This window comes from Mesocricetus auratus, unplaced genomic scaffold, assembly GCF_017639785.1.
Source record: "Mesocricetus auratus isolate SY011 unplaced genomic scaffold, BCM_Maur_2.0 Super-Scaffold_100691, whole genome shotgun sequence".
NCBI lineage: Eukaryota > Metazoa > Chordata > Mammalia > Rodentia > Cricetidae > Mesocricetus > Mesocricetus auratus.
This window is the reverse complement of record NW_024429267.1, coordinates 51,487,574-51,512,705: the sequence shown is the minus strand read 5'-3', so window position 1 is coordinate 51,512,705 and position 25,132 is coordinate 51,487,574. Positions and strand designations below refer to the sequence as shown.

The 25,132-nt window shown below is 46.6% G+C and overlaps 1 protein-coding gene and 1 pseudogene across 5 annotated transcripts in view; both read left to right on the top strand.

The window, feature by feature from the left end:
* Positions 1-22,658, top strand: part of Cnot10 (CCR4-NOT transcription complex subunit 10) — a 50,222-nt gene extending 27,564 nt beyond the window's left edge. For 3 of the 5 annotated variants that reach the window (XM_005075027.4, XM_040739635.1, XM_040739633.1), the window contains 9 exons: positions 515-636; positions 1,644-1,820; positions 3,944-4,024; positions 13,096-13,209; positions 14,902-15,032; positions 15,803-15,838; positions 16,058-16,185; positions 20,488-20,563; positions 22,228-22,658. In XM_005075027.4, the coding sequence (XP_005075084.1) occupies positions 515-636; positions 1,644-1,820; positions 3,944-4,024; positions 13,096-13,209; positions 14,902-15,032; positions 15,803-15,838; positions 16,058-16,185; positions 20,488-20,563; positions 22,228-22,382 (1,020 nt within the window). In that variant the 3' untranslated portion in view covers positions 22,383-22,658. The remainder of the gene's footprint in view (positions 1-514; positions 637-1,643; positions 1,821-3,943; positions 4,025-13,095; positions 13,210-14,901; positions 15,033-15,802; positions 15,839-16,057; positions 16,186-20,487; positions 20,564-22,227) is intronic. The other 2 variants (XM_013117069.3, XM_040739634.1) reach the window with 1 other exon arrangement.
* On the top strand, positions 12,289-12,384 carry LOC121137734 (annotated as a pseudogene).
* Positions 22,659-25,132: the final 2,474 nt, after the last annotated feature.

The window sequence follows — 25,132 nt, the reverse complement described above, 5'->3', positions numbered from 1 at the left end:
CAGTAAATATACAGAAGATAAACCAAGGACAACTCCATGTTACCCTCAGACCTCCAGACTCACACACAGGCACACATGCATCACACATACAAATACACGGGGTGGAAAAACCGTAGCCTCACCAAGTTGCCATAGGAGGTTGAAGCAGTAGGGTTGTAAGTTTGAGGCCAGCTTGAGCTACGTAACAAAGCCTGTTTTCTAAACACACACAGATACCTATTTAATAATTGTAAAATTTGATGCTAGGGGTGGACATTTAATTCTCTTACAAAGAATCCAGGTTAGATTCCTAGTACTCACATGGTAGCACACAACTATCTGTAGTTCAGGGAACCCAATGCCCTCTCCCAGCTTTTGTGGACACCAGGCACACATGGAATACATACATACCAACAGGCAAGCACTTAATGTGCATATAATAAATTTATAAAACATAATAATTATAAATTGGTCATATTTTATGTTGTCTTATAGTTCTTTTAAATTTTATTTGAAATATTTTTTTGTTTTGTAGACTTCTGAGCAAGAAACTAAAGGTCTTCCTACCAAAAAGGGAATTGTACAGTCTATTGTTGGTCAAGGATATCACCGTAAAATAGTTCTGGCATCACAGTCTATTCAGAACACTGTCTACAAGTAAGTATTTTGCCATGAGCCAGTGCGTCTCTGTAATAACCCTGTTCACACTGTAGTCTTCATGGGAAGTAGCTTGGGCTTTATCGTTTTCCAGGAGGTATTGCTTTGTTAAGACATTTTATGGCTGCATCAGTAAACACACCACAAACCTAGGCCCATTCTGAGTAAATCCACAGTGAGTTAATCTGTCTAGTGTAACTGATTTAGTACATCTGTGGGTGCTTGAAACTGTCTGTGTCTTAAGGAAGCAGCCAATTCATTGCCATGAATCAGGACGTCCTGAAGAGGGCGTTTTGGTGTTTCCTTTTTAGGTCACACTGATCCGGGACAATTGCCTACGCTCCTCACCCTTGTCTGTGAGTCCCCACCCTTGGAGTCAACCCGCCTCTGATTGAAAAGACCCCACAAGCAAGAAAATTATAACCTATGGAGCATACACCTCGTTCCTTTTTTCTTCCAGACAGGGTTTCTGTGTAGGCCTGGCTGTCCTGGAACTTACTCTGCAAGAACAGCCAGTGCTCCTTTTTTTTTAAATGGGCTTTCTCTGGCTGGTCTCCAACTCACAGAGATCTGCCTGCTTCTGCCTCCTGAATGCTGGGATTAAAGACAAGCACCGCCACCACCCGGCCAGCTGGTGGTCTTAACCACTGAGCTATTTCTTCAACTTCCCACCACCCCCCTTTGCTTTCTTATGACACCTGTTCTGACCCGTATTCTCGTGGCCTCAGAATCCATAATTCCTCTCTTGCGTTAATGTTGACAGTGTAGAGTACTTGAGTTTGTTTGATGTATGTATTTATAGTCCTTTCGAGACAGGCTGCCCCAGAACTTACCCTGTAGACCAGGCTGGCCTAGAACTCAGGAAGATCCACCTGCTTTTGTCTCCCTGGTGCTGGGATAAAAGTTGTCACCATCGCTGACATACAACAGTTAACGATTCCTTATAGCAGCAGTGTCCAGTTTGTTTTTCTGCTGTCTGTTCAGCTTATTTGTCTTGTTCTTTGAAGTGATGGGCAGTCTTCAGCCATTCCTGTAGCCAGTGTGGAGTTTGCAGCCATCTGTCTCAGAAACGCCTTGTTGCTGTTACCTGAGGAACAACAAGACCCGAAGCAGGAGAACGGCTCCAAGAGCAGCAGCCAGCTGGGAGGGAATACGGAGAGCAGCGAGAGCAGTGAGACATGCAGGTACCCATCCCACTCACCTGTCCTGTGGCTTCTGCTGCTGTGATAAGCGCTGTGAGCAAAAGCAGCCTGGAAAGAGTGGGCGTGCTCTGGAGAGAGTGGGCGTGCTCTGGAGGGAGTGGGCGTGCTCTGGAGAGAGTGGGCGTGCTCTGGAGAGAGTGGGCGTGCTCTGGAGGGAGTGGGCGTGCTCTGGAGGGAGTGGGCGTGCTCTGGAGAGAGTGGGCGTGCTCTGGAGAGAGTGGGCGTGCTCTGGAGGGAGTGGGCGTGCTCTGGAGGGAGTGGGCGTGCTCTGGAGAGAGTGGGCGTGCTCTGGTGCTGTGAAGAGACAGTGCCACAGCAGCTCATAAGGGTTTAACTGCGGCTGGCTGACAGTCTCCATTAGTGTCGTGGCAGCACTCAGGCAGACATGGTGCTGGAGAAGGAGCTGAGAGTTCTACATCTGGATCCGCAGGCAGCAGGAAGAGAGCACTGGGGCTGAGACCTGCCCTATGAGTCAGCAGTTGGAAAACTGCCCACAGACTTGCTACAGGCCAGTCTGATGGGGTCCTTTTCTCAGTCGAGGTTCCCTCTTCCCAAATTACTCTAGCTTGTGTCAAGTTAACAAAAACAAAAAACTAATCAACACACCTAAAGCCCTTTAGGACGTCTTTAGCAAGATCTTCCTAAACTCCATCCACAAAAGGAAACTGATGTTTCTGAAGAGAAACAAAGTGGAAGCTAAGTGAGGAGACTGCTTTGTGACAAGATGGAAACGAATTTGGGGTTTGGGCTCTTTTACTTTCTTAAAGGAGCAGCTTTGAGGCCAGAGCCAGGTATGATGCACACATCTGTATTCCAGTTCCAAAGGCAGGAGGATGACAAACTGGGTAACAGTCTGGGTTACATAACAAAATTCTGTGAAGAAATAGAAAAGGAAAGAAATCCCTGTAGCTCAACAGTGGGGATAGTCAAAAGTTTTGTGGGTATTTAATATTTATTAAATATTAGGAGCCAAGCCAGGCCAAGGTGACACACACCTTTAATCCCAGCACTTGGGAGGCAGACAGATCTCTGAGTTCCTAGCAAGTCCCAGGACAACCAGAGCTATATCTGTGAGATCCTAACCCCAACCCCCAACCCCCACCCAAAAAAAAAAAAAGATCAAACAAGATGGTTTCACTAGGCAAAGGCACTTATTGCTAAGCTGAACAACCTGAGTTCTGTCCCCAGGAGCCAATGTGGAAAGAACCAACTTCTACAAGTTGTCCTCTGACCACCATGTACACTGTGGCACATTCATGGCCAAACACATGCACAGATTTAAAAATGTGTGTATATATATTTGTAACGTGCCAGCTGGGTGTGGTGGCGCACGCCTTTAGTCCCAGCACTCAGAAGCCAGCCTGGTCTATAATCAAGTTCCAGGACAGCCAGGACTACACAAAGAAACCCTATCTCAAAAAAAGGAAAGAAAAAAACCTACTTGCTCTATTTTTTTTTTCTTGCTTTTTATGTTGATCTAGATCTATAAACCAAGCCCAAGTCAGCTTCAGATTTTCAGTGAGCCTTCTGTCTCTGCCTCCTGAGTACTAGGTGAAAGGTAAAAGCCACCATGCCCAACTTGACGGTCTGGTCTTGTCTCCATTCCAATACCTCCTTTCTTGATTATAATTTTTTAAGTATTTGTTATAAAAATTTGAGACTCACTGTGTACCTGAGGGTGACCTTGAACTACTAGCCACTAGGCTGGTACCTCCCATATACTGGGATTAAAGACACACAGCATCATGCCTGGTTTATTATGCAATGGATCACAGGGCCTCATGCATGTTAGGCCATCACTCTATCAACTGAACCACACCCCAGCCTATTTACTAAAGAAATTTTGAAGCAAAACTAAAGGGTGTGAGATACTTATGTAGGAGAGATGTTTGCCGCTAAAAGTTTTGTAGAAGTGCCATTGTATACTAGGGAAAATACAGTAGTGCACAGCACGAGTCGGTGTGAATGTAGTGCCAGGCCTCCATTCACTAGTGGCTCCGACTCACACACTAGTAAGAACTGCATTGGAGTTATGAAGTAAGGATAGGAAAACAAATTGCACACTGCTTTGTTTGTTTATATATCTGAATCATCTTTTATTTCAGCAGTAAAAGCCATGATGGAGATAAGTTCATTCCAGCTCCACCTTCTTCTCCGCTGAGGAAACAGGAACTGGAAAACCTAAAGTGAGTATCTGTTGCAGTGCGTGTTCTCTGTGGTGGCTTCCGCCTGCGTTACACTGCTGTCAGATGGTGGACTGCATGCCTGCACCGCTGTCTGGGACCTCTCCATAGCACCCTCTTCTGACTGACTGCCCTCCACGACCTAACAGTCCTGCCTTTCCCTTTCCTGTTCCCATTTCAGTGCAGAACTTACGAAGTGTGCAGCCGTGCCTGGCCTTTTCCATGCCAAGTCAGGTCCCCATGTCTGCACAGCGTGTGCTGTTACCCACTCTGCCCACTCCAAGCCCCTGGAAGTTTATCTGAACAAACTGGGGCAGGGAGGCCATGATGCTGGGGATGCCGTCAGGGACTTGTGTATGTTGGGCTGGGGCTTCATCACTACCATTGAGCAAACCCCACCTAGTTACAAGATCCTATTCCCTGAAAAAGTAAGTTTTCCAATGAGCTGCTAAAGGGTGTTGGCTCATAAAAAGGGGAGGACTGAAGAAAGCAAAAATAGAAGCTGAAGAGATGGCTCAGTGTTTAAGAGCACTAAATCTACCAAATACGGTGTTTTTGTCTGTTTGTTTCAATGTAGTCACTGGACCAGCAAGATGGCTTAGTCAGTAAAGACATTTCCTCACCAAGCCTGACGACCTCAGTTCGATCCCCACATCCATGAAATAGAAAGAAAAAGGAGTTCTGTGAGTTGTTCTCTAGCCTCTACACTTGAGTGCCTATGTGAATGCACACGCTAATTACTACAAGTGTAAAAATAGAAAAAAAGCCAAAAGCAGTTACGTTCCACCCAGAGTCAGCTACATTTGTCCATACCTTTAATCACAGCACTTGACAGGTGGAACTAGCCTCTGTGTGTGGTGACTTTGAGACATGTCTAAGCTTAAAAAAAAAAATCCACCTGTATAACTAAAATAAAGTCACTATACTACATTTTTGTCCCAAATGGAAAAGCAAAGTGAATTCTATAATAATTGCCCAGGTTTGGTGTAATAAGTACACATGCGTGGTAAGTTTCATTCAACACAGTATTTGGGAAAATACTGTAACCTTGTCCCCAAACACTTCCTTTTACTGACACTGCCCGGCTTGCCTGACATATTTTTTACACATCCCTGGAGGTCAGAAAACAACCTGTAAGAGTTTGATCCCTTAGCCGGGAGGTGGTGGTGTACACCTTTAATCCCAGCATTTGGAAGACAGGCAGGCAGATCCCTGTGAGTTGGAGGCTAGCCTGGTCTACAATGCTAGTTCCAGGAGAGTCAGGAGTGTTACACAGAAAAACCCTATCTTGAAAAACCAAAAGAAACAGAGTTGCTCCCTCTTTCCACCATGTGGATCTGGGGATTGGGTTCAGATTTTCAGGCTTGATGGCAAATGCCTTTACCCACTGAGCCATCTCAGCAGCTCTTGTCTGTTTGTTTGGGGCGTCTTATGTAGATAGGCTGGCCATGTGGCCAAGGAGGATCCTGGCACTCTTGCCTCCATCTCTCCAGCACTGCAATTGATTATAGGCATATAGCAGACAGGAGGCCTACCCTGCATTGTAGTAATTCAACCTCACCCACGAGAATGATCTGACAAAAGGCCAGATACAACTGGAGTCCTCAGTTTTACTTTTTTCTTTGGGGGGGGGGGCGAGTTTCAAGACAGGGTTTCTCTGTGTAGTCCTGGCTGTCCTGGTACTCGCTCTGTAGACCAGGCTGGCCTTGATCTCAGAGACCACCTGTCTCTGCCTCCCGAGTGCCGGAATTAAAGGCCTTTGCTGCCACCACCCATTGGGTAGAAATGAATTTTAATTTGTCTTTTTTTGGTAGGAGACCTCAAAATGGGTAAAAGGAAATGTTTAGGACAAACATAATTAGGCCCAGTGTAAGTGTTGCACAGATAGAAATCGTGTCAGGTTTTAGGTGCTTCTGTAGATCCTGACGAGGCACCCTTGAGTTCTTTCTCCATTGGTGTTAAGGAGCCCAACAGCTGGCTGATAACATGTACGTTGCAGGTGGGTCAGCTTGATTAACGGTTACGTTTGTTTGAGTCTTGTCCTGAGACAGGATTAGAGTGAATGAGACCTGCTGGGTGGTGTGCCTCCCCTGGTCTTCACTGTTTTGTACTGGCTCTGTAGGGCCCATAACCCTCCCCTTTTCAATTGGGTTTATTTTGTTTTGTTTCTATTTGAGGCACAGATACATACATGTTAACATAGTCATGCCAAATAACCCATGGTGATCCTCCTGCCCAGCATCCCCAGTGCTGGTCCTACTAAAGCTTACTTATGCAGTAAGTTATCCAGAGGCCTGCAGGTCATCTGCAGTCGTGGTGTAGCAGGCTCCCGTTCCTCCACAGAGCTCTTAGACCAGCTCCTGGCTGCTGTTCACAAGCTGCCCACAGTGATGACTCACTGCTCTGCACCTCTGCAGCAAGCACCACTAATTGTGGACGGATGGTTTAGCCCTCGGGGCCTCACTCTCTTCTGTCAAGTAGCAGGTTAGAATCAGGGTGTGCAACATCGGGGTACTGTTTATGTACAATGCTGGGTCTCCAGGACTTTGCCTCTTTTGTAAGATTGATTTTACTTTTAATTGTGCATTAAGGGTGTGGTGGGTGAGGACAAGTGAATGGAGACTTGAGGCATAAGATCCCCTGGAGCTGTGGTTGGCGCTGGGCTCAGACTTATCTTCTACAGAAGCAGTACTGCTGAGCCATCTCTCCAGCCAGACAGTATATGTGTTTTTTAGGATTTATTTATTATATATACAGTGTTCTGTCTGCATGTGTGCCTGCACACCAGTAGACGTCACCAGACCTCATTACAGATGTTGAGTCACCATGTGACTGCTGGGAATTGAACTCAGAACCTCTGGAAGAGTAGCCAGTGCTCTTAACCATTGAGCCATCTCTCCAGTCCCCAGAGAGTGTATGTTTGATTTGCTGCCTAGAGTATGACCAGCTATTGTGATACTACATTTGCTAAAGATAAAAGGGACTTTCTACATAAAGCTAAATGGGCTGGGGAGATGGCTGGGTGGTTAAGAGCACCAGCTGCTCTCCTAGAGAACCCGGGTTTGATTCCCAGCAACCACGTAGTGGCTCACTACCATCTGTAACTTGAGTTCTGGGGAATCTGTCACTTTTTTCTACCTTCCTCGGGCACACAGTGATAACTGCACAAGCAAGAAAAACACTCATACTTTTTTCTTTCTAAAGAAAAAGCAAACAAAGAAAGATCTTGAGAATGTGGTGGCACCAACCTTTAATCCCAGCACTAGTGAGGCAGAGGCAGGTGGATTCCAGACTGGCCAGAGCTATGTAGTAAGACCCTGTGGGGGTGAGGGTTATGCAGGCATAAGGCCCGCACTTGTATTCTATAATTAGGATACTGAAGGACAAGAATGGAGAGGTTGGCTGAGGCTACTTTAGCAGAGCTCTGTCTTAAAATGTGGGAGGGGGCTCTTAGAGACTGCAAATGGAGCTCATTTGTAGAGTGCCCACCCAACAAGTACAAAAAGCCCTTGAGTTTGATCCCCACCCCAGTGGTGCATGGCTACAATATTACACTCTGGGGGGAAGGGGGAGAGTCGGTCAGCTACTAGCTGACAGGGTTAATTTTTCCTGAATTACTTGTAGAGAAGTGGAATAAGCTTGGTAGTTTGGGGGTTCTTAATTGTTGTAGTTTTATTTCTTTGAAAACTTGCATTTTTCAGTTTGTTGTACATTGATTTTGTTAACCAATTTTTCAAATGATATTTGTTACGAAATTTCACTGTAAATACATTTTGTTTTGATAAATAGTGGCTGACTGATTTTGGCTGTGTCAGTTCCTTTACTGGTGATTGAAGTGTGAGGTATCTGGACTGCATTCATTAGTCCCCAGGATATCTTTGACAGTTTTTAATGCCTGGTCCTCTGCAGCTGATTGTAGCTTGCTGAGTTAAGGAGGAGTCCTCCTTAGTCTCTCCTTCCTTTCTTCTCTCTCTGGTTGTTGTCTGAGGACTTGGCTGGCTCCTCAGGCATGTGGATGAAGTGAGGGTTTAGTCAGATTCTCCACAGGGGGCAGAAGCTAGAGTGTCTCTGCCCTTGGCTCTTCCTTCTTCTAGTCCAGTGAGCTGTCAGATCCACTGAGCACGAAGTAAAACGGATGGGACAGTGACTGCAGGGTGTGTGTGGGATGGGACAGTGACTATGGGGTGTGTTAGGGATGGGACAGTGACTATGGGGTGTGTGTGGATGGGACAGTGACTGTGGGGTGTGTTAGGGATGGGACAGTGACTGTGGGGTGTGTTAGGGATGGGACAGTGACTATGGGGTGTGTGTGGATGGGACAGTGACTGTGGGGTGTGTTAGGGATGGGACAGTGACTGTGGGGTGTGGTGTGTGTGGATGGGAGTGCTTTAAGTGGTGATGATCAAAAGTAAAATGTCTTTCTGCAAGGGGTTAGTAGGTAGAGCCTTGCGTGTTTCTCTTTGGTGTTCAGAGCCTGGGGCAAATACTGTTTTCTAAGAGGAAACAGTGGGGAGGGCACTGGGCAGTGACCTGAGGTAGATTATCAGACTTCAGGAGAAGAGCGTTGTGAAGCTGGTGTCAGTTCGCAGCAGGGAAACTGCCTTCATTCCATGGCCCTTGATCAGGGTGCCAGCCAAATTTGTTGTTTTGCCTTGCTGAGGACTGAACCAAGAGGCATGTTAGCCGAGGTCTCTTACCACTGAACCATCCCTGGCCCTGGTTTTACATTGACATATTTAAATATGATAGTGGGCTGGTTTGAGTAATAGAATCTTAGGGTAAAAGTTGGGGAAACATTCACTTTGTTACACATGGATTTGATGGGGGCTTGCTGGAAAACTGTCCTGCTCCTGTGCTTACATGACTGATTTCTGGACCCAAAGTGAGCGTGACAGTGGGCTGGAGCGATAATAGCCCACCTACTGTCAGGAGAGACTAGGGCAGATGTTTCCCAGTAAGTCTGCCTGAAGTGGCCCAGGAGCTACAGCATACAAGGACAGCCTCTGGCTTCAGAAGCCAAGCAAAGGGGTGGGATCTGGGTATAGCTTTTGTGGGTTTGGTTTTATTTTGGTTTGATTTTTGTTTTTTAAAGAACTTATTTTGTGCCTTCATCCTTGGAAGAATTACAGATAAAAGTGGATTTAAAAAAAAGTTAAACTTTGTGAGCATCATTCATGCACAAGTCGTGGTAGCCTAATCCCTAAAGCTAAACAAGGGTTTGTGTTTTTCCTTTATAACAAGATATGTGTAAATTTGAGTAGGTACTGTCTTTTTAAAACTTTGTTTCCTTTTTTAAAGTTTTATTCACTTTTATTTATGTGTATATGTGTGGCTTTGCCTGCATGTGTGGCTTTGTACCTCCTGTGTGCCTGGTGTCTATAGAGGACAGAAGAGAGCGTTCTGTCTCCTGGAGCTGGAGTTACAGATGGCTGCTGTATGGTGCTGGGAATCTAACCCAGGTCCTCTGCAAGAACGCCATCTCTCCAGTATCCCCTCCTTTTTATTTTAAGTGTAGCCTAGCGTAGCCTCAGACTCACCATCCTTCTGCTTCTACCTTCTGAGGGCACTGTGTACTTCCTCAGTGTGTGAATATGCATTTCTGGTTTATTCCTTGTTTTTTGTTTTGTTTTGCTTTGATTTTCAAAGTTTTTGTTTTGTTTTTTACTTTTTTCTTAAGACAGGGTTTCTCTGTGGCTTTGGAGCTTATCCTGGAACTCACTCTGTAGGCCAGGCTGATCTCTAAGTCACAGAGATCTGCTAACCTCTGCCTTCATGCACCATCACCACCTGGCACATTTCTGTTTTTAAATAAGATAAAAGGGGTTCTTGAACCCAACCTGCAAGAATTCAGTCCTCAGAACCCACATGGGAGAAGGAAAGAACCACTCACAAATTATCCTCTGACCACCACACCTGTGCTGTGGCGGATAATGTACACACACAAACACACACACACACACAAGTAAATTAAAAAGTTTTAGCAGGGTTTCTTTGTCTGTAGTCCTGGCAATACTGGAACTCACTTTGTAGACCAGGCTAGCCTTGAACTCTAGAGATCCGCTTACCTCTGTCTCCCAAGTGCTGGGATTAAAGGCGTGCACTGCCGCTGCCATCACCCAGCTAAATAAAAAGTTTTGTGTTTGGGGGGGGCTCCATTTTTTTATTTAAATTAGAAACAAGCTTCTTTTAGAATAAAAGGTTTTTTAAGTAAAATAGGAGCAAGAAGGGTACTAGAGAGGTGGCTCAGTGGTTAAGAGCAGTTGCTATTTTTCCAGAGGACCTGGGATCAGTTTCCAGCACCCACATGGCAGCTCACAGCTGTCTGTAACTCCACTTCCAAGGTGCCCAGCGCCCTCATACAGACAGACATGCGGACAAAACACATAAAAATTTTCAAAGGAGAATGCTGGGCCTCAGTTGGCAGACTTATGCTGCCCAGAATGCCCTGGCCTAGTTCCCCAGCCACACCAAGTGAGTGGCTGTCTGCAGTCTCGGAACTCGGTTGGTGGAAGCAGGGAGGTCAGAAGTTCAAAGTCATCCTCAACTGCATAGTGAGTTGAAGGTCAATCTGGGCTGCATGAGACACTGTCCTTTAAGGGTATTTTTGTTTGTTGGTTTGTTTGATTTAAAATCAAAACAACCAAGTATGATGACACATGCCTATAATCCCAGGACCTAGGAAATGGAGGCAAGAATAATAGGAGTTCACTCAAGGTCATCCTTGGCTGCGTCATGAGTGTGCGGAGGCAACCTGGCCTATGTGAAACCTTGTCTTAAACACCACTTAATCAACCAAATAAATGAGTAAACAAGCCAAAAGTAAGAGTACGCTGTCTAGTCTTGTCGCACAGCTCTAAGTGCTGATGTGTTTCTAAAGGTGAGATGTGCCCAGCTGTCAGTGCTCTCCTCCCTTGGTCCCTTGAGTCTTCCAGCCCTGAAATAGCTGCCCCCAAGACCATGGGGCAACCTTGTCCTCAAACTAGCAGATGAAACCAGAGGATTCCAGAAACCACCAGTAAGCAAGGAAGGAAGTAGAACAGGACTATAAAGCCTCTAAGCTTGTCCCTAGTGGCCCCCCTTCCTCTAGGGTACCCCTAATAGTTCCATAACCTCCCCCAAACAGTGCCACCAGCTGGAGGCTAGATGCTCAAATACAAGAATGAGCAAGAGACATTTCTCATTCAAGCTGTCAGCCATTTTTTCTTTTTGTGATACTGGACACTGGAATTCTTGACCTTGTCTGTGCTAGGCAGTTCTATACCACTGAACTAGGTCTCCAGCTTAAGTTACTAGAACACTAGAATTATATGGGCAATATTGTGGCCCATTCCTTTAATCCCAGCACTTGGAAGGCAGAGGCAAGTGGATCTCTGAGTTTGAGGCCAGTCTGATCTATATAGTGAGTTCAAGAACAGCCATGGCTCCAACAAACAAAAAGTTTAGAGGTTTTTTTTTAGAGAAATGGTTCAGCAGTTAAGAGCACTAGAGTTAGCTGGGTTCAGTCACCAGTGCCTATTACTTAGTGACCTACAATCATCTATAACTACAGTCGGAGACTCTGATACCCTCTCTTGTCCTCTGAACACTAGGCACACATGTACAGGTGTGGTGCACATACATAGATGCAAAATACTTATACACATAAAATAAAAAGTAATTGGGGGGAAAAGGCTGGGTGACACACACCTGCAGTAACAGCACCCAGGAGCAGAGGCAAGTGGATCTCTTGAGTTCAAGGGCAGCCACGGCTACAGAGAAACCCTGTCACACAAAAAGGGGAAAAAAGAAAGAATTAATTAAACCAGTAACAGGCAGCTCTCATTCCAGTGCTCTGGAGTTGGAGGCAGGCACATTTCTTGAGTATGAAGCCAGTTTGGTCAATCTAGTAAGTACCAGAGACTACTCATGCCTGTAATCCTAACATTTGGGAAGCTGAAGCAGGAGGATCGCTGTGAGTGTTGAGGCCAACCTACACGACAGAGGAATACCCTGTCTCAGAAAAAGAAAACCAAAACAGGCTCCAAAGCTACACAGAGAAACCCTGTCTCAAAAAGAAAAGAAAAACCTAAACAGAAGCTGGTGTGAAGCTCAGGCCTATCAGTCATTGTAGCAAGTGGGAGGCCCCAGTGGGAGGCCACCTAGACTCTGTGAGTGTGAGAACAGTCTGTACTTAGGGGTGAGATCCCTGTCCCCATGCTCAGTGTGAGGCCACCTAGACTATGTAAGCTTGAGAACAGTCTGTACTTAGGAGTGAGACCCCTGTCCCCATGCTCAGTTGGCAGCATACATACAAAAATTGGATTGATACAGAGATTAACATGGCCCCTGCAAAAGAATGACATGAAATTTACTCAGAGGCGGTTGGGGAGCAGGTGGGGGGATCCTCTGGATTTGAAAGGGAGCAAAGGAAGCAGTGTACTTGAAAGGGTTTGGAGAGAGACAGGGGGAAAACAATGTAATTATAATCTCAGGCAATAATAGAAGCCAGGTGATGGTGGCACGTGCCTTTAATCCCACCGCTCTGGAGGCAGAGGCAGGCAGATCTCTGAGTTTGAGGCCAGCCTGGTCTACAGAGCAAGTGCCAGGACAGGCTCCTAAACTACAGAGAAGCCCTGTCTCAAAAAAAGAAAAAAGCAGAAAATTTATTTGGAAACCCTATCCCATCCCCTTTCTGCTCCCTAGGGAGGGTGGGGACTTCCATGGGGGGAAATCTTCAGAGTCTGTTATATCATTTGGAGCAGGGCCTAGACCCTCCGTGTGTCTAGGCTGAGAGAGTATCCCTCTATGTGGAGTGGGCTCCCAAAGTCCATTTCTGTACTAGGAATGAATACTGATCCACTACTAGAGGCCCATAGATTAACCAGACCTCCAAACTGACATCCTTGTTCAAGGGGTCTGGAAAATCACAGACGAAAACACATGAACTTTTTTCTGCTAAGTGTGTGCATGCATTCCTAAGTATATAGATACAACCTGCTCGGTCCTTGTTGCTTGTTTCAGGGTTAGTCATTTTGTGTTGAGCCAAGATGCCACCCACCCGTGACTCAGATTCTTGCCTCTCGTTTCTGTTGTAGATGCTCCATCCTTGCCTGTAGTGCTTACGTGGCTCTGGCCTTAGGGGATAACCTCGTGGCTTTGAGTCATGCAGACCAGCTCCTTCAGCAGCCCAAGCTGTCCGGCTCTCTGAAGTAAGTGTGACTTACTGCACTCACAACTGTTTCCTTTACATGGCTTGATTTGACTCCAGCGGGATGTGTGTTGCTGAGGAAAGCGCATGCGCATGATGGTGTATGACTGTTATCCCAGGACTTCGGAGCCAGTCTCTGACACAGATCGAGTTCAAGGCTAGCCTGAACTACTTAGACCCTGTCTCAAGTTAAGAAAGGGAGGGAAGAAGGAAGGACAGGCAGGCAATGGTAGCTCATAACTTTAATCCCAGAACTCAGGAGTTGAGGCAGGAGGATTAATTGCTTTAGGTTCAAAGCCAACCAGGGCCATATCTTGAAAAACAAAACAAGAAAGAAGTATAAAACGTGCCACAAAGGTGCCTAGATTGATAGTGTGCTTGCCTCAAATGCATGAAGCCCTGGGTTCAGGTGCAGCATCCGTATAGCGTGTCACTTGTGCATATTAATGCCAGCAGTGGAGTGGCAGGGTGACAAGAGGATGAGAAGTCTGTGACACAGGGAAGATCGTCTCATGTTGGGATTTTTGTTTTTTTCGAGACAGGTTTCTCTGTATAACTTAGGAGCCTATCCTGGCACTTGCTCTATAGACCAGGCTGGCCTTGAACTCATAGAGATCCGCCTGCCTCTGCCTCCTGAGTGCTGGGATTAGCGCCACCAACGCCCAGCGTGTTTTTGGTTTTGGTTTTTCTTTGTTTTTCACCATGTCATGTTTTATTTACTTTTAGGCAGGACTTCACTGTGCAGCCCTGGGTGGCCTGGCTTCTTACCCTCCCATGCTAGGATTAAAGGTGCCCTCCACCCTGCCTGGCTTATGGTGTGGGTTTTTGGGGGGGTGAATTTAATTATTAGGTTATGTGTGACTGTAGCTTTGTAGGAGCCACACACGGTACATGTGCCACACTCTGTGGAGATAGAGGACAGCTCTAAAGAGTCCGCTCACATTCCACCTTTTGGAGCCAGTATCCCCTGCTGTTTCTGCCACTTGGATGTGTACTCCAGGAAGGGACAGGAGACAGGGACCCACAGAGTGGCACCATGGAAGCCTTCCATGGTGCTCTTATGAAGCTTACAGAATAGCTTTGCTTGTTCTCTCCTTACAGCATTTTCAATGTTTTTTTAATCTGCAGTGGGTTTTTTTGGGGAGGGGGCTCTGAGACTTGCGTATTTTTACTTCGTGTGTATGGGTGTCTGCGTGTAGATCCATACACCACATGTGTGCAGTGTCTGTGGAGGCCAGAAAAGGGTGTTGAATGTCCTGGAACTGGAGCTGACAGCTGTAACATTGGAGCCATCTCTCCAGCCCCTCCTGTGTTTTTGTTCTTGGGTTTTGGGGGGGTTTTGTTTTGTTTTTGTTTTTTGCATCACCTGTTCATTTGTTTATTTTTGGTATTTGTACAAATGGAGGTTTGGCAAGGCACCTGCTGTGGTATGCATGTGGCGTTCAGAGAACACCTTGCAAGAGTCAGCTCTCTACTCCCAGCACCAGGCCCCTAGGGATTCTGTTTAGGACATAAGATGTGGTGGCAAGTGGTTTTACCCACTGATGATCTCTGGCTGGCTTAGAACGACCTAAAGTAAGCTTAGCTTTCAGGGCAAGGACTTGTAATGTGGGAATGCCAGGCCCAGTATTCTTGTACACTATGCATCTGTGATGATTTGTTCTTCAGGCTGAAATCTGCCTTTTTGTTTCAGGTTTCTGGGCCATTTATATGCTGCAGAAGCCCTCATCTCCCTTGACAGAATATCCGATGCCATTACACACTTGAACCCAGAGAATGTCACTGATGTCTCCTTAGGGATCTCTTCAAATGAGCAGGACCAAGGTTAATGAGGACACATTTGATCAGAACTAGTCATTGTTGCCACTTCCTTCCTGTTGTAATTCAAGATATGTAGGAGACCAGAGGGCATGGTTGTGAAGGGAAGGAAGTTTGAAGTCAGCTCTCCATGTCTATGGCCGTTCTTACTATGTAGTAATTGTCTGCTAATTAAGCCTGGGAACTGATTTTCACAATGGCCTAAATTCTCACTCAGAGGCTGATAATGTTAGGATTCTTCCCTTCCCTTCCATTCCCTCCTTCTTCCTTCCTTCCTTCCTTCTTCCTTCCCTCCCTCCCTCCTTCCTTCCTTCCTTCCTTTCCTCTCCCCACCCCCACCCCCACCCCACCCCTTTTTTTTAAAGAGACATCATCTCACTGTTTGCCCAGGCTGGCTTCTAACTCCTGAGCTCATGCCATCCTGCGGCCTGGCTGAACCTTTTCAGTCTAGGATGACAGACATTTGTGCCAGCTCACCTTGCTTAAGAGGATTCATTTGGTTGGGTTCTGACACTACTTTTTTTTCCTTTGAACTGATTCCTCTGTGTGAGAGGGAATGGAGGTGTGGTTTTCAGTTTTCAGTCTGAGGCCATGTAGTCCCCTCTCTTCATGGCTAGCTCACGTGGGGTGGTGGTGAGGTTGCACCCTGACACTTTTAACAAAGCCTCCACAACACCAAAGCAAGTACTACCATATGTTCCTACTTGGTAAGAAACTTAGGTGTTTAGAAGATGTGCTGTTGTCCTGCCCTCAGATTTATTTTCATGTATTTGTAGGATCAGACAAGGGTGAAAATGAAGCGATGGAATCCTGTAAGTAAGAAGTTTTGTAAATCCTTAAGTAGCCTGGCCTGCATCCCAAAGATTTAGCCCCTGCATCTCTGTGTCCTTCGTGTATCTGTCAGCCTGAGGAGTAGTGCTTTGTTCCAAGTGCTCAGCGTGGAGTGGTGCTCCACCATGTGCTCAGCGGTGGAGTGGTGCTCCCTGTCCTCTGCACCGCCCCCTTCATTACTGTCTACGCTTTCTCCTCAGCTGGCAAGCGGGCCCCTCAGTGCTACCCCAGTTCTGTCAACTCTGCCCGGACTGTGATGCTCTTCAACCTGGGCAGTGCGTACTGCCTGAGGAGTGAGTATGACAAAGCCCGGAAGTGTTTGCACCAGGTAAGAGGCCATGGAGAGGTCAGCGCTCTTGCACACTAGCCATTCAAGGACCTGAGTTTGGGGGGTTCAGGACTTTATTTGACGGTTATAGTCAATATTTTCCCAGGGCTAAAATATTCTTGGGGGTATGGTGGGACACACCTTTACTTCCAGCATTCTGGAGGTAGAGACAGGTGGATCTCTGTGAGTTCAAGGCCAGCCTGACCTACAAAGAGAGTTCCAGGCCACCCTGGGCTATGTAGGAAGACCCTGTGCTCTGACTAGTGTTATATCAGCTTTATAAAAGCTATAGAGTCATTGGGAAGAGGGACTCTTCAGTTGAGAAAATGCCTCCTTAAATTGGCCTATAGGCACGTCTATAGTGCATTCTGCTTGTTTTTTGAGACAGGGTTTCTCTGTGTAGCCTTGGCTATCCTGGAATTTGCCCTGTAGGCCAGGCTGTCCTTGAAACTCAGAGATCCACCTGTTGGGATTAAAAAAGCTTTCACCACTGCTGCCACCACCGCTGCCGGCTGGTGCATTTTTCTTAATTGGTGATGGGTGGGGGAGGGTGCTGCAAGACAGAGGCTGAGCAAACCATAGGGAGCGAGCCAGTGAGCAGCGCTCTCCATGGCCTCTGCATCAGCTCCTGCCTCCAGGTTCCTGCCTGCCTGAGTTCCTATCTTGACTTCCCTGGATGATGGATTATAAGCTGTAAGTGGAAATAAACCCTTTCCTCCCCAGACTGACTTTGCTCATGGTGTTTATCACAGCAATAGAAACCCTAAGACAGCCTGTCTTTAAAAAAAAAGAAGAAAGAAAGAGCAAAGCAAAACACAAGAAAAGAACATGACTGTGTTCGCCCATGTTGTTGGGGAGACTGACACTGAAATTGATTGGACTCTTAGAAGATACCACAGCCTCCAGACACTGCTTATGTAAATGACCTTTATATGTCTAAAAGTGATGGGGCTATATCATGGAAAATAACCATGCCTGAGCTATAGTCACCATAGTGTCAGCTCTTGTAGTGCAAAGCAGAAAATCAATGTTGAGCTCTCCAGGGAACCTCCAGAAGCTGAGCATACTCGTGAGCTGTGAGCTACGAGAGGTGAGAGTGTTGTGTTCTCAGCGATGGGCTGGGCTGTGTTCTCCAGCCCTTCTGATGCCCCGGCCCCGGTAACCAGCAGGGCCTCTGACCTATAGCTAGTGTGCACAGTCAGCTCAGGTTTTCGTACTGCAGGTGGCTGCATGCAAGAAGAGACAGATGAGGTCAGTCCTGCTTTGGTCTCTGTTCTTTGCTTAATCCAGTGGCAGGGCCTTTGTTAATTGGGAGGCCCACCCTGTCTAGGAGGGCAGAACAATGATTTGGAGAGGCAGAAAGGTCTCTGGGCTGATGCTTCCAAAGTAAACCCTACCCCCCATTCTGAGCAAGCAGCCAATACTCTTAAGTCTCAGAAAGTTGTCTTCAATTCTTAGATTAGAAAAACTATAGGTTGTGGTTAATGCCAAGAACAATAGAAAATCACGTGTGTTTATTAGCCACTGAAATCACAGAACTTTAAAAAAGGTTTTACATTGTGGGGGCAACTAGAGGGAGTTATTTCCTTTACAAACTGATCCATCACAACATCCCCCATCTCAACACAAAGTGGTGTAGTGATGCTCTTCCCCACATAAAACTAGGCCTGAGAGTATAGAACTTTCCGTTTTAGACCTACCTGATAGACATTTGTGACATGAGATCATGGGGCATGTCTGCAGAGCATGGGCTCTGCAGGACAGTGGTGGCACACGCCTTTATCCCAGCACTCAGGAGACAGAAGCAGGAGGATCTCTGTGAATTCTGAGGCCATCCTGGTCTACAGAGAGACTTCCAGAACAGCCAGGACTACACACAGAGAAATGCTATAGCCAGGGCTATAGTGTGAGACCTTGCCTCAAAAAGCTGAAGGGAAAAAACAAGTATTTACACAAGATCATTTTCCTAGTTTGGTTAAAGAAGCGAAGCAGTGAGGCAGCAGAGAGCACCTGCGGACAGACTCCCGGGAAGAGACACAGCAAACGCACCTACCGTCTTAGTCACCCAGACTCCTCCTTAGTAAAACCAGGAGACTACTGGAGAGCTGTGGGACTGAGCCACATTCAGGGGCAACTTTTTTTTTTTTTTTTTTTTGGTTTTTCGAGACAGGGTTTCTCTGTGGCTTTGGAGGTTGTCCTGGAACTCACTTTGTAGACCAGGCTGGCCTCGAACTCACAGAGATCCACCTGCCTCTGCCTCCCGAGTGCTGGGATTAAAGGCGTGTGCCACCAACGCCTGGCTCCAGGGGCAACTTTTAAGTCAGTAATTGCTTCACTTAGGAAAGCACGCAGTGCTGCACACCTTTAATCCTGGGGAAGGGAAAATCAGAGGCAGGTGATCTGTTACTTGGTGGCCAGCCTGGTCTACAGAGTGAGTTCCAGGACAGCCAGGGCTACACAGAGAAACCCTGCCTCAGAAAAAAAAGAGAAAGAAAACGCATGGTATGTTTGTTGTGGCAGTGGCTTGCTTTGTAACCAAGGCAAACATCAAACTTGTCATCTCCCTGCTGTTGCCTCCTGTATTTTGGGGGAGGCAAAACCAAAAAAAAAAAGAATAAAGGTAAGATAAAAAGTAAAATTCCGGGCCGGGCGTTGGTGGCGCACGCCTTTAATCCCAGCACTTGGGAGGCAGAGGCAGGTAGATCTCTGTGAGTTCGAGTCCAGCCTGGTCTACAAGAACTAGTTCTAGGACAGCCTCCAAAGCCACAGAGAAACCCTGTCTCGAAAAACCAAAAAAAAAAAAAAAGTAAAATTCTGCCGGGTGTTGGTGGCACACGCCTTTCTTTCTTTCTTTCTTTCTTTCTTTATTTATTTATTTATTGGGTTTTTTCGAGGCAGGGGTTCTCTGTGGCTTTGGAGGCTGTCCTGGAACTCGCTTGGTAGTCCAGGCTGGTCTCGAACTCACAGAGATCCGCCTGCCTCTGCCTCCCGAGTGCTGGGATTAAAGGCCTGCGCCACCAATCCCAGCACTCGGGAGGCAGAGGCAGGTGGATGGATCTCTGTGAGTTCGAGGCCAGCCTAATCTACGCAGTGAGTTCCAGGACAGGCTCCAAAACTATACAGAGAAACCCCGTCTTGGAAAAAAAAAAGTAAAATTCATGGAGCTGCAGAGGTAGCTCAACAGTTAACCTCTGCAACACCTAAGTTCAGTTCCCATCACCCATGTTAGGTGGCTGTCAATCACCTGTGACTCCAACTCTGGGTGCCTGAAGATATTAGATCTGGCCTCTGAGTACCCATACCTACTCTCACTTGCATAAACAGTGTGGAAAGTTAGAAGCAGGAAAACAGGACCGGTAGGATGATTCACATAATAAAGTCACTGCTGAAAAGCCTCATGGCCTGAGTTCAGTTCCCCAAGAATCACATGGTGGCCGGGCATTGGTGGCGCACGCCTTTAATCCCAGCACTCGGAAGGCAGAGGCAGGCGGATCTCTGTGAGTTCGAGACCAGCCTGGACCGACAGCCTCCAAAACAGAGAAACCCTGTCTCATAAAACCAAAAAAAAAAAAAAAAAAAAAGAACCACATGATGACAGCAGCTGGTGCAAGTTGTCCTCTGACCCCCACATGTTACATGTGGCACTCATGCATCCCCTCATATACAAGAGATTTTTAAAAATTAGGGACTGGAGAGATGGTTCAACTTTTGTTTGTTTGTTGGTCTTGTTTTTGTTACTTGGTTTTATGAAACAGGGTTTCTCTGCGTAGCCAGCCCTCACTCTGTAGACCAGGCTGGCCTCAAACTCAGATGACACCTGCGTCTGCCTCCAAAGTGCTGGGATTAAAGGGTACAGCACCATGCCCAATGATGGCTCACCTGTTAAGAGCACTTGTTAGCTGAGTGGTGGTGGTGTACACCTTTAATTCCAGCACTTGTGAGACAGAGGCAAGTGGATCTCTGTGAGTTCAAGGCCAGAACAGACTCCAAAGCTACAGAGAAACCCTGTCTTGAAAAACCAAAAATAAATGAATGAGGGTGGTGTTGGGTGAGGAGGCATATTCCTATACCCTGTACTCAGAGAATGAGGTAGAAGATCACCATGTGTGTTCAGTCCTGTCACCCTCATTTGCCATAGATAGCCAAGCCTGGACACTGAGTGTGAGGCTATTCTGGGTAATAGTATGAGACGCTGTTTCTGAGAAAAGCAAAGGCAGCTGGAAGATAGCCTTGGGGTTCTGTGAACATGAGCACTGAGTCACTGAGGACTTTGATTCATGGTGTCTTCTCTCTTGAGCAAAGGCGGCTTCGATGATCCATCCTAAAGAGGTGCCACCTGAAGCCATCCTGCTGGCGGTCTACCTTGAACTGCAGAATGGTGAGTGACTCTCATTAGGGGCTGCCATTTAAAGTGCTCCTGGCTTCTGCTATCTGCTGTTTCCCTTCAAACTCAAACTCAGGACCAGGCATGTTGAGAGGCAGAGGCAGGAGGGTCTTGTGATCCAGCCTGGTATAGCCCCAACAGTTCTGTTTAAAGCCTCACAGTCCTTGAGAGCATGACCCATCTGGTTTTCCTTCTTGCCTGCTTGCCTTCTTTCTTTTGTTGTTGTTTGGTTGGTTTCATTTGTGGTTTTTCGAGACAGGGTGTCTTGTGTAGTGGCCCTGACTGTCCTGGAACTAGCTCTGTAGACCAGGCTAGCCTCGAATTTACAGAGATCCACCTACCTCCCAAGTGGTGGGACTATAAAGGCATTTGCTCCTGGTTACCTGAGCTTGAGTTACAAAGTTGTCCTCTGACCTCCATCCCCACACACGCACATAGGCACACACACACAACAATGCTAGCATGGCTCTGATGTCATACGGATTCCTGCCCACAAATTCATGCTCCCTTTAGTCTGAAAATGCAGTTCTAGCCGGGCGTTGGTGGCGCACGCCTTTAATCCCAGCACTTGGGAGGCAGAGGCAGGCGGATCTCTGTGAGTTCGAGGCCAGCTTGGTCTACAAAGTGAGTTCCAGGACAGCCTCCAAAGCTACAGAGAAACCCTGTCTCGAAAAAACAAAAAATAAAAATAAAAATAAAGAAAATGCAGTTCTAACTTCTGACCATCAGAATTAGTCCCTGAACATTAAGTTTTTCTTGGGCAGCTGACTTGACTCTTGAGAACATGAGTCACAATGCTGACTACTTGGAGTTGCACAAAGCAGCATCTTTTTGTTTTGGTTGGTTGGTTATTTTTATTCTTTTGGTTTTTGAAGCAGGGTCTCACCATGTTGGCCTGGCTAATCTGGAACTGACTGTGTGGACCAGGCTGGCCTCAAACTTCTAAATCTGCCTGCCTCTCTGCCTCTCAGCCAATCATTTGGGAATCAAACCTGGATCCTCTGAATGAAAAACCAGTACTCTTAACCTCTAAGCCATTTTTCTGTTTTTTTGTTTTTGTTTGGGGTTTTTTTTTTTTTTTTTTTTTTTTTGGTTTTTTTGAGACAGGGTTTCTCTGTGGCTTTGGAGTTCTCTGTCCTGGAACTAACTCTTGTAGACCAGGCTGGTCTTGAACTCACAGAGATCCGCCTGCCTCTGCCTCCCGAGTGCTGGGATTAAAGGCCGCCACAACTGGCCTTCCTTCTGTTTTTATAGCTGAAAAAACATTAAGTGCCTAGCACTGAAAGCTAAGACTTTGTGGTCCTGAATCCCTTGAACCTCTCCTTTGTACAGCCTACCTGTATTATAACGAGTTGTCTGCCTGGGCTGGGCCTTAGAACCCTTGGGGAACTTTGTTGCTGGCCTAGGGATGGAGTTGAGAAGTAAACATGTGCAGGGTTTTTTTGTGTTTAAACGCTAGCACAAGAGGAAACGTCACTCCACCACACTACCATCTGTTAGTTGAGGATGTGTGGCCTCAGCAGGGGCTCTTTGTCATGGTGCACCGGCAGGGCTGCAGAGCAGAACTCCTTGGCCTCCTCCTCAGGGTTCTGGCAGGCTGGTCTGTGCACTGGTAGTGTTGTGTGCTTGGTTTTCTTTAATGGGTAGTGTTTTTCTAGGCAACACTCAGCTGGCCCTGCAGATGATCAAGCGGAACCAGCTGCTCCCCACAGTGAAGGCGCACTCGGACGTGAGGAAGAAGCCCGTGTTCCAGCCTGTGCACCCCATCCAGCCCATCCAGATGCCCTCATTCACCACGGTGCAGAGGAAGTGAGAACTTGCTTTGGGGGACTGTTGCCTGAGTCCCAGCGTGGTCAGTGGTCTTTCAACTGTGCTACAGGAACACCAGTAAAGAGAACGGGTGGTGAAGTGCCGGTTTCCAAAACACTTGAGGACTGTTGGACCCACACTGGGCTTTTTGCCTGAGGCTTACTTAAAATTAAGGACTCATAAACCTACTTTCAGTTTTTATTTGCCAGGCTCTTTCTTACCTGTGACCCCTTCTGTGGTATGTCTGTGTCTCGGCATTAAAAAAATGCTCTTATCAGAACAGTTTTGTAGTCTTTCTTATACTGTTAGATGATTTAGTAAGATTTAATGTCAGAGCTGTAAAAAACCTGACAGAAAAGAACATCACTCTAGCCCAGCACTCGGGAGGCAGAGACAGGCGGATCTCTGAGAGTTGGAGGCCGGGCTGGACCGACAGCCTCCAAAACAATACAGAGAAACCCTGTCTTGTAAAACCAAAAAAAAAAAAAAAAAAAAAATCACTCTAGCCAGGCCAGAAGCTGTCCATGGGGTGAAGGAGATGGGGTAGATTGATGCTCACCTACAGGATCTGTCTTAGTCACTGTTCCTTTGCTGTGAAGAGAGCCATGACCAAGGCAACATATGGAACGAAGCATTTACTTCGGAGTTTGCATGTGGTTTCCGACGTTAGCCCATTCTCGTCATGTCAGGGAGTATGGGCACATGGCACTTGAGAGCCATACCCTGGTCAACAGGCCAAGAGAGAAACTCTGGTCTTGGCATGAGCTTTTGAAACCTCAGCGCCCACCCCTGGTGACACACTTCCTCCACCAAGGCCACGCTTCCTGATCCTTTCAGATAGTGCCACTCCCTGGTGACTAAGTATTCACATCTGTGAGCCTTTGGGTTATTCTCATTGAAACAACCATGGGATATAATTGGGTTTAAATGAGATGACCTAATGTACTAGGATTGTTTAGTGAAAAATTACTGACAGGGGCTGGAGAGATGTCTCACTGCCTAAGAGCACTTGCTAGCCTTAGGAAGAAGCAGAGTTCTGTTCCTCACACCCATGTGCTCACAGCTGCCTGTAGATCTCCAGTCCCGGGAGTGTCTGACACCGTCCTCTGGCCTCTGCAGAAGCGGTGCCTTCCCTCTCTTCACCGTGGCATGAGCAGTAGATATGCCAGCTGTCTTGGTTATTTTGGCAGCTTATTTGAAGCTTCATTTCAGAGGGTTAGAGTTCATGATCATCATGGCAGGGGGCTTGGTGCGAGAGCAGGAGCTGAGAGCTTATGTCTTAAGCTACAAGCCCTCAGTGACACAAGTCCTCCAACAAAGCCACACCCGACCTTCCCTAGCAATTCTACTTACTACAAGCCTGGCAGGCTGTTATCATGCAGATCACCACAGCCAAGCTTGCTGGCTTCTCGGGTCTAGTCAGAGGCTCCTAGGTGAAAATTTCAGTCCCACCAGCAGATCCAAAAAAAAAAAGAACCACTAGGCTTCTGTTAATTGTAAATAGCTAAGGCTTGTTGCTAGCTGATTCTTACATTGAAATTAACCTGTATTTCTTATCTGTGCTTTGTCATGTGGCTTGGTACCTTTTCTCGGCTTCTCTCTGCATCTCCTGGCCACTCCGCTGACTCCACCCTTCTCCTCCCTCGGTCTCAGTTTGGCTCTTCCACCTAACTTTATTCAGCTATGGTCACTCAACTTCTTTATTAAACCAATCACAATAATATATATTCATACAGTGTAAAGGAATATTCCACATTTCTCCCTTTTTGTCTAATTAAAAAGGGAGGTTTTTAACTTTAGCATAGTATTATATACAACAAAACAAGTATCAAGTAAGAATTATAATTACAATGTCTAGTTCATTTGTATTTGAGAAAATATTCTATTATCTGTTTTATCTTTGTAACTCTAAAGTGTTTTTTTTGTTTGTTTGTTTTGTTTTTTGTTTGTTTGTTTGTTTTTCAAGACAGGGTTTCCCTGTGGCTTTGGAGGCTGTCCTGGAACTCGCTCGGTAGACCAGGCTGGTCTTGAACTCACAGAGATCCGCCTGCCTCTGCCTCCCGAGTGCTGTGATTAAAGGTGTGCGCCACCAACGCCCGGCAAAGTTTTATACCTAATTTACCTTTTATGATAACTAAGGAAAACTTTAACTATTACTATGACTATCCAGTCTTCCATTTTGTCAAAGACCCCAGAAAGGTAAAATGTTGCCTAACAACAGGAATATCTGGCTTCCTGGACAGTCACCTTTGGCCTACAGGCCTCATATATCTGACAAGACTTTTCTGAGAAGCAGGGAATTTTGAAGGACTGTCTCACCTTGTCTTAGCAAAGTTGGGGAGTCACTGTCTTTCGTGTCCTGCTGGTCTAATTTGGGCAGTATGCTGTCAGCAGTTGAGGCAGGGGCAGTTCCTTTGCCCATATGGCTGTCATTTGCCATAAAGAGCAGTTCCACATGGTGTTTCTCTGATGCCCATTCATCTCTCTGAAGTAGATTGGCCCCACTAGGAGCAGACAGGTCTCACTGTCACCTTACAGAGGCTAATAGGCAGCATGGGATGTCTGCAGTTTTCTCTGAGTAGGTCACCTGACAACACACAGTTCAGGTAGGGCTAGACTGCTTTAAGGATTGTGGGATGGGATTTCTTTTTGTATACGTGTTGTTTATTATGTGACTGGGGGGGGGGCACAGGCACAATGACTACAGAGGCCAGAAGAGGGCGCCCTCTGGAGTTCCAGTTTCATATTGTGAAC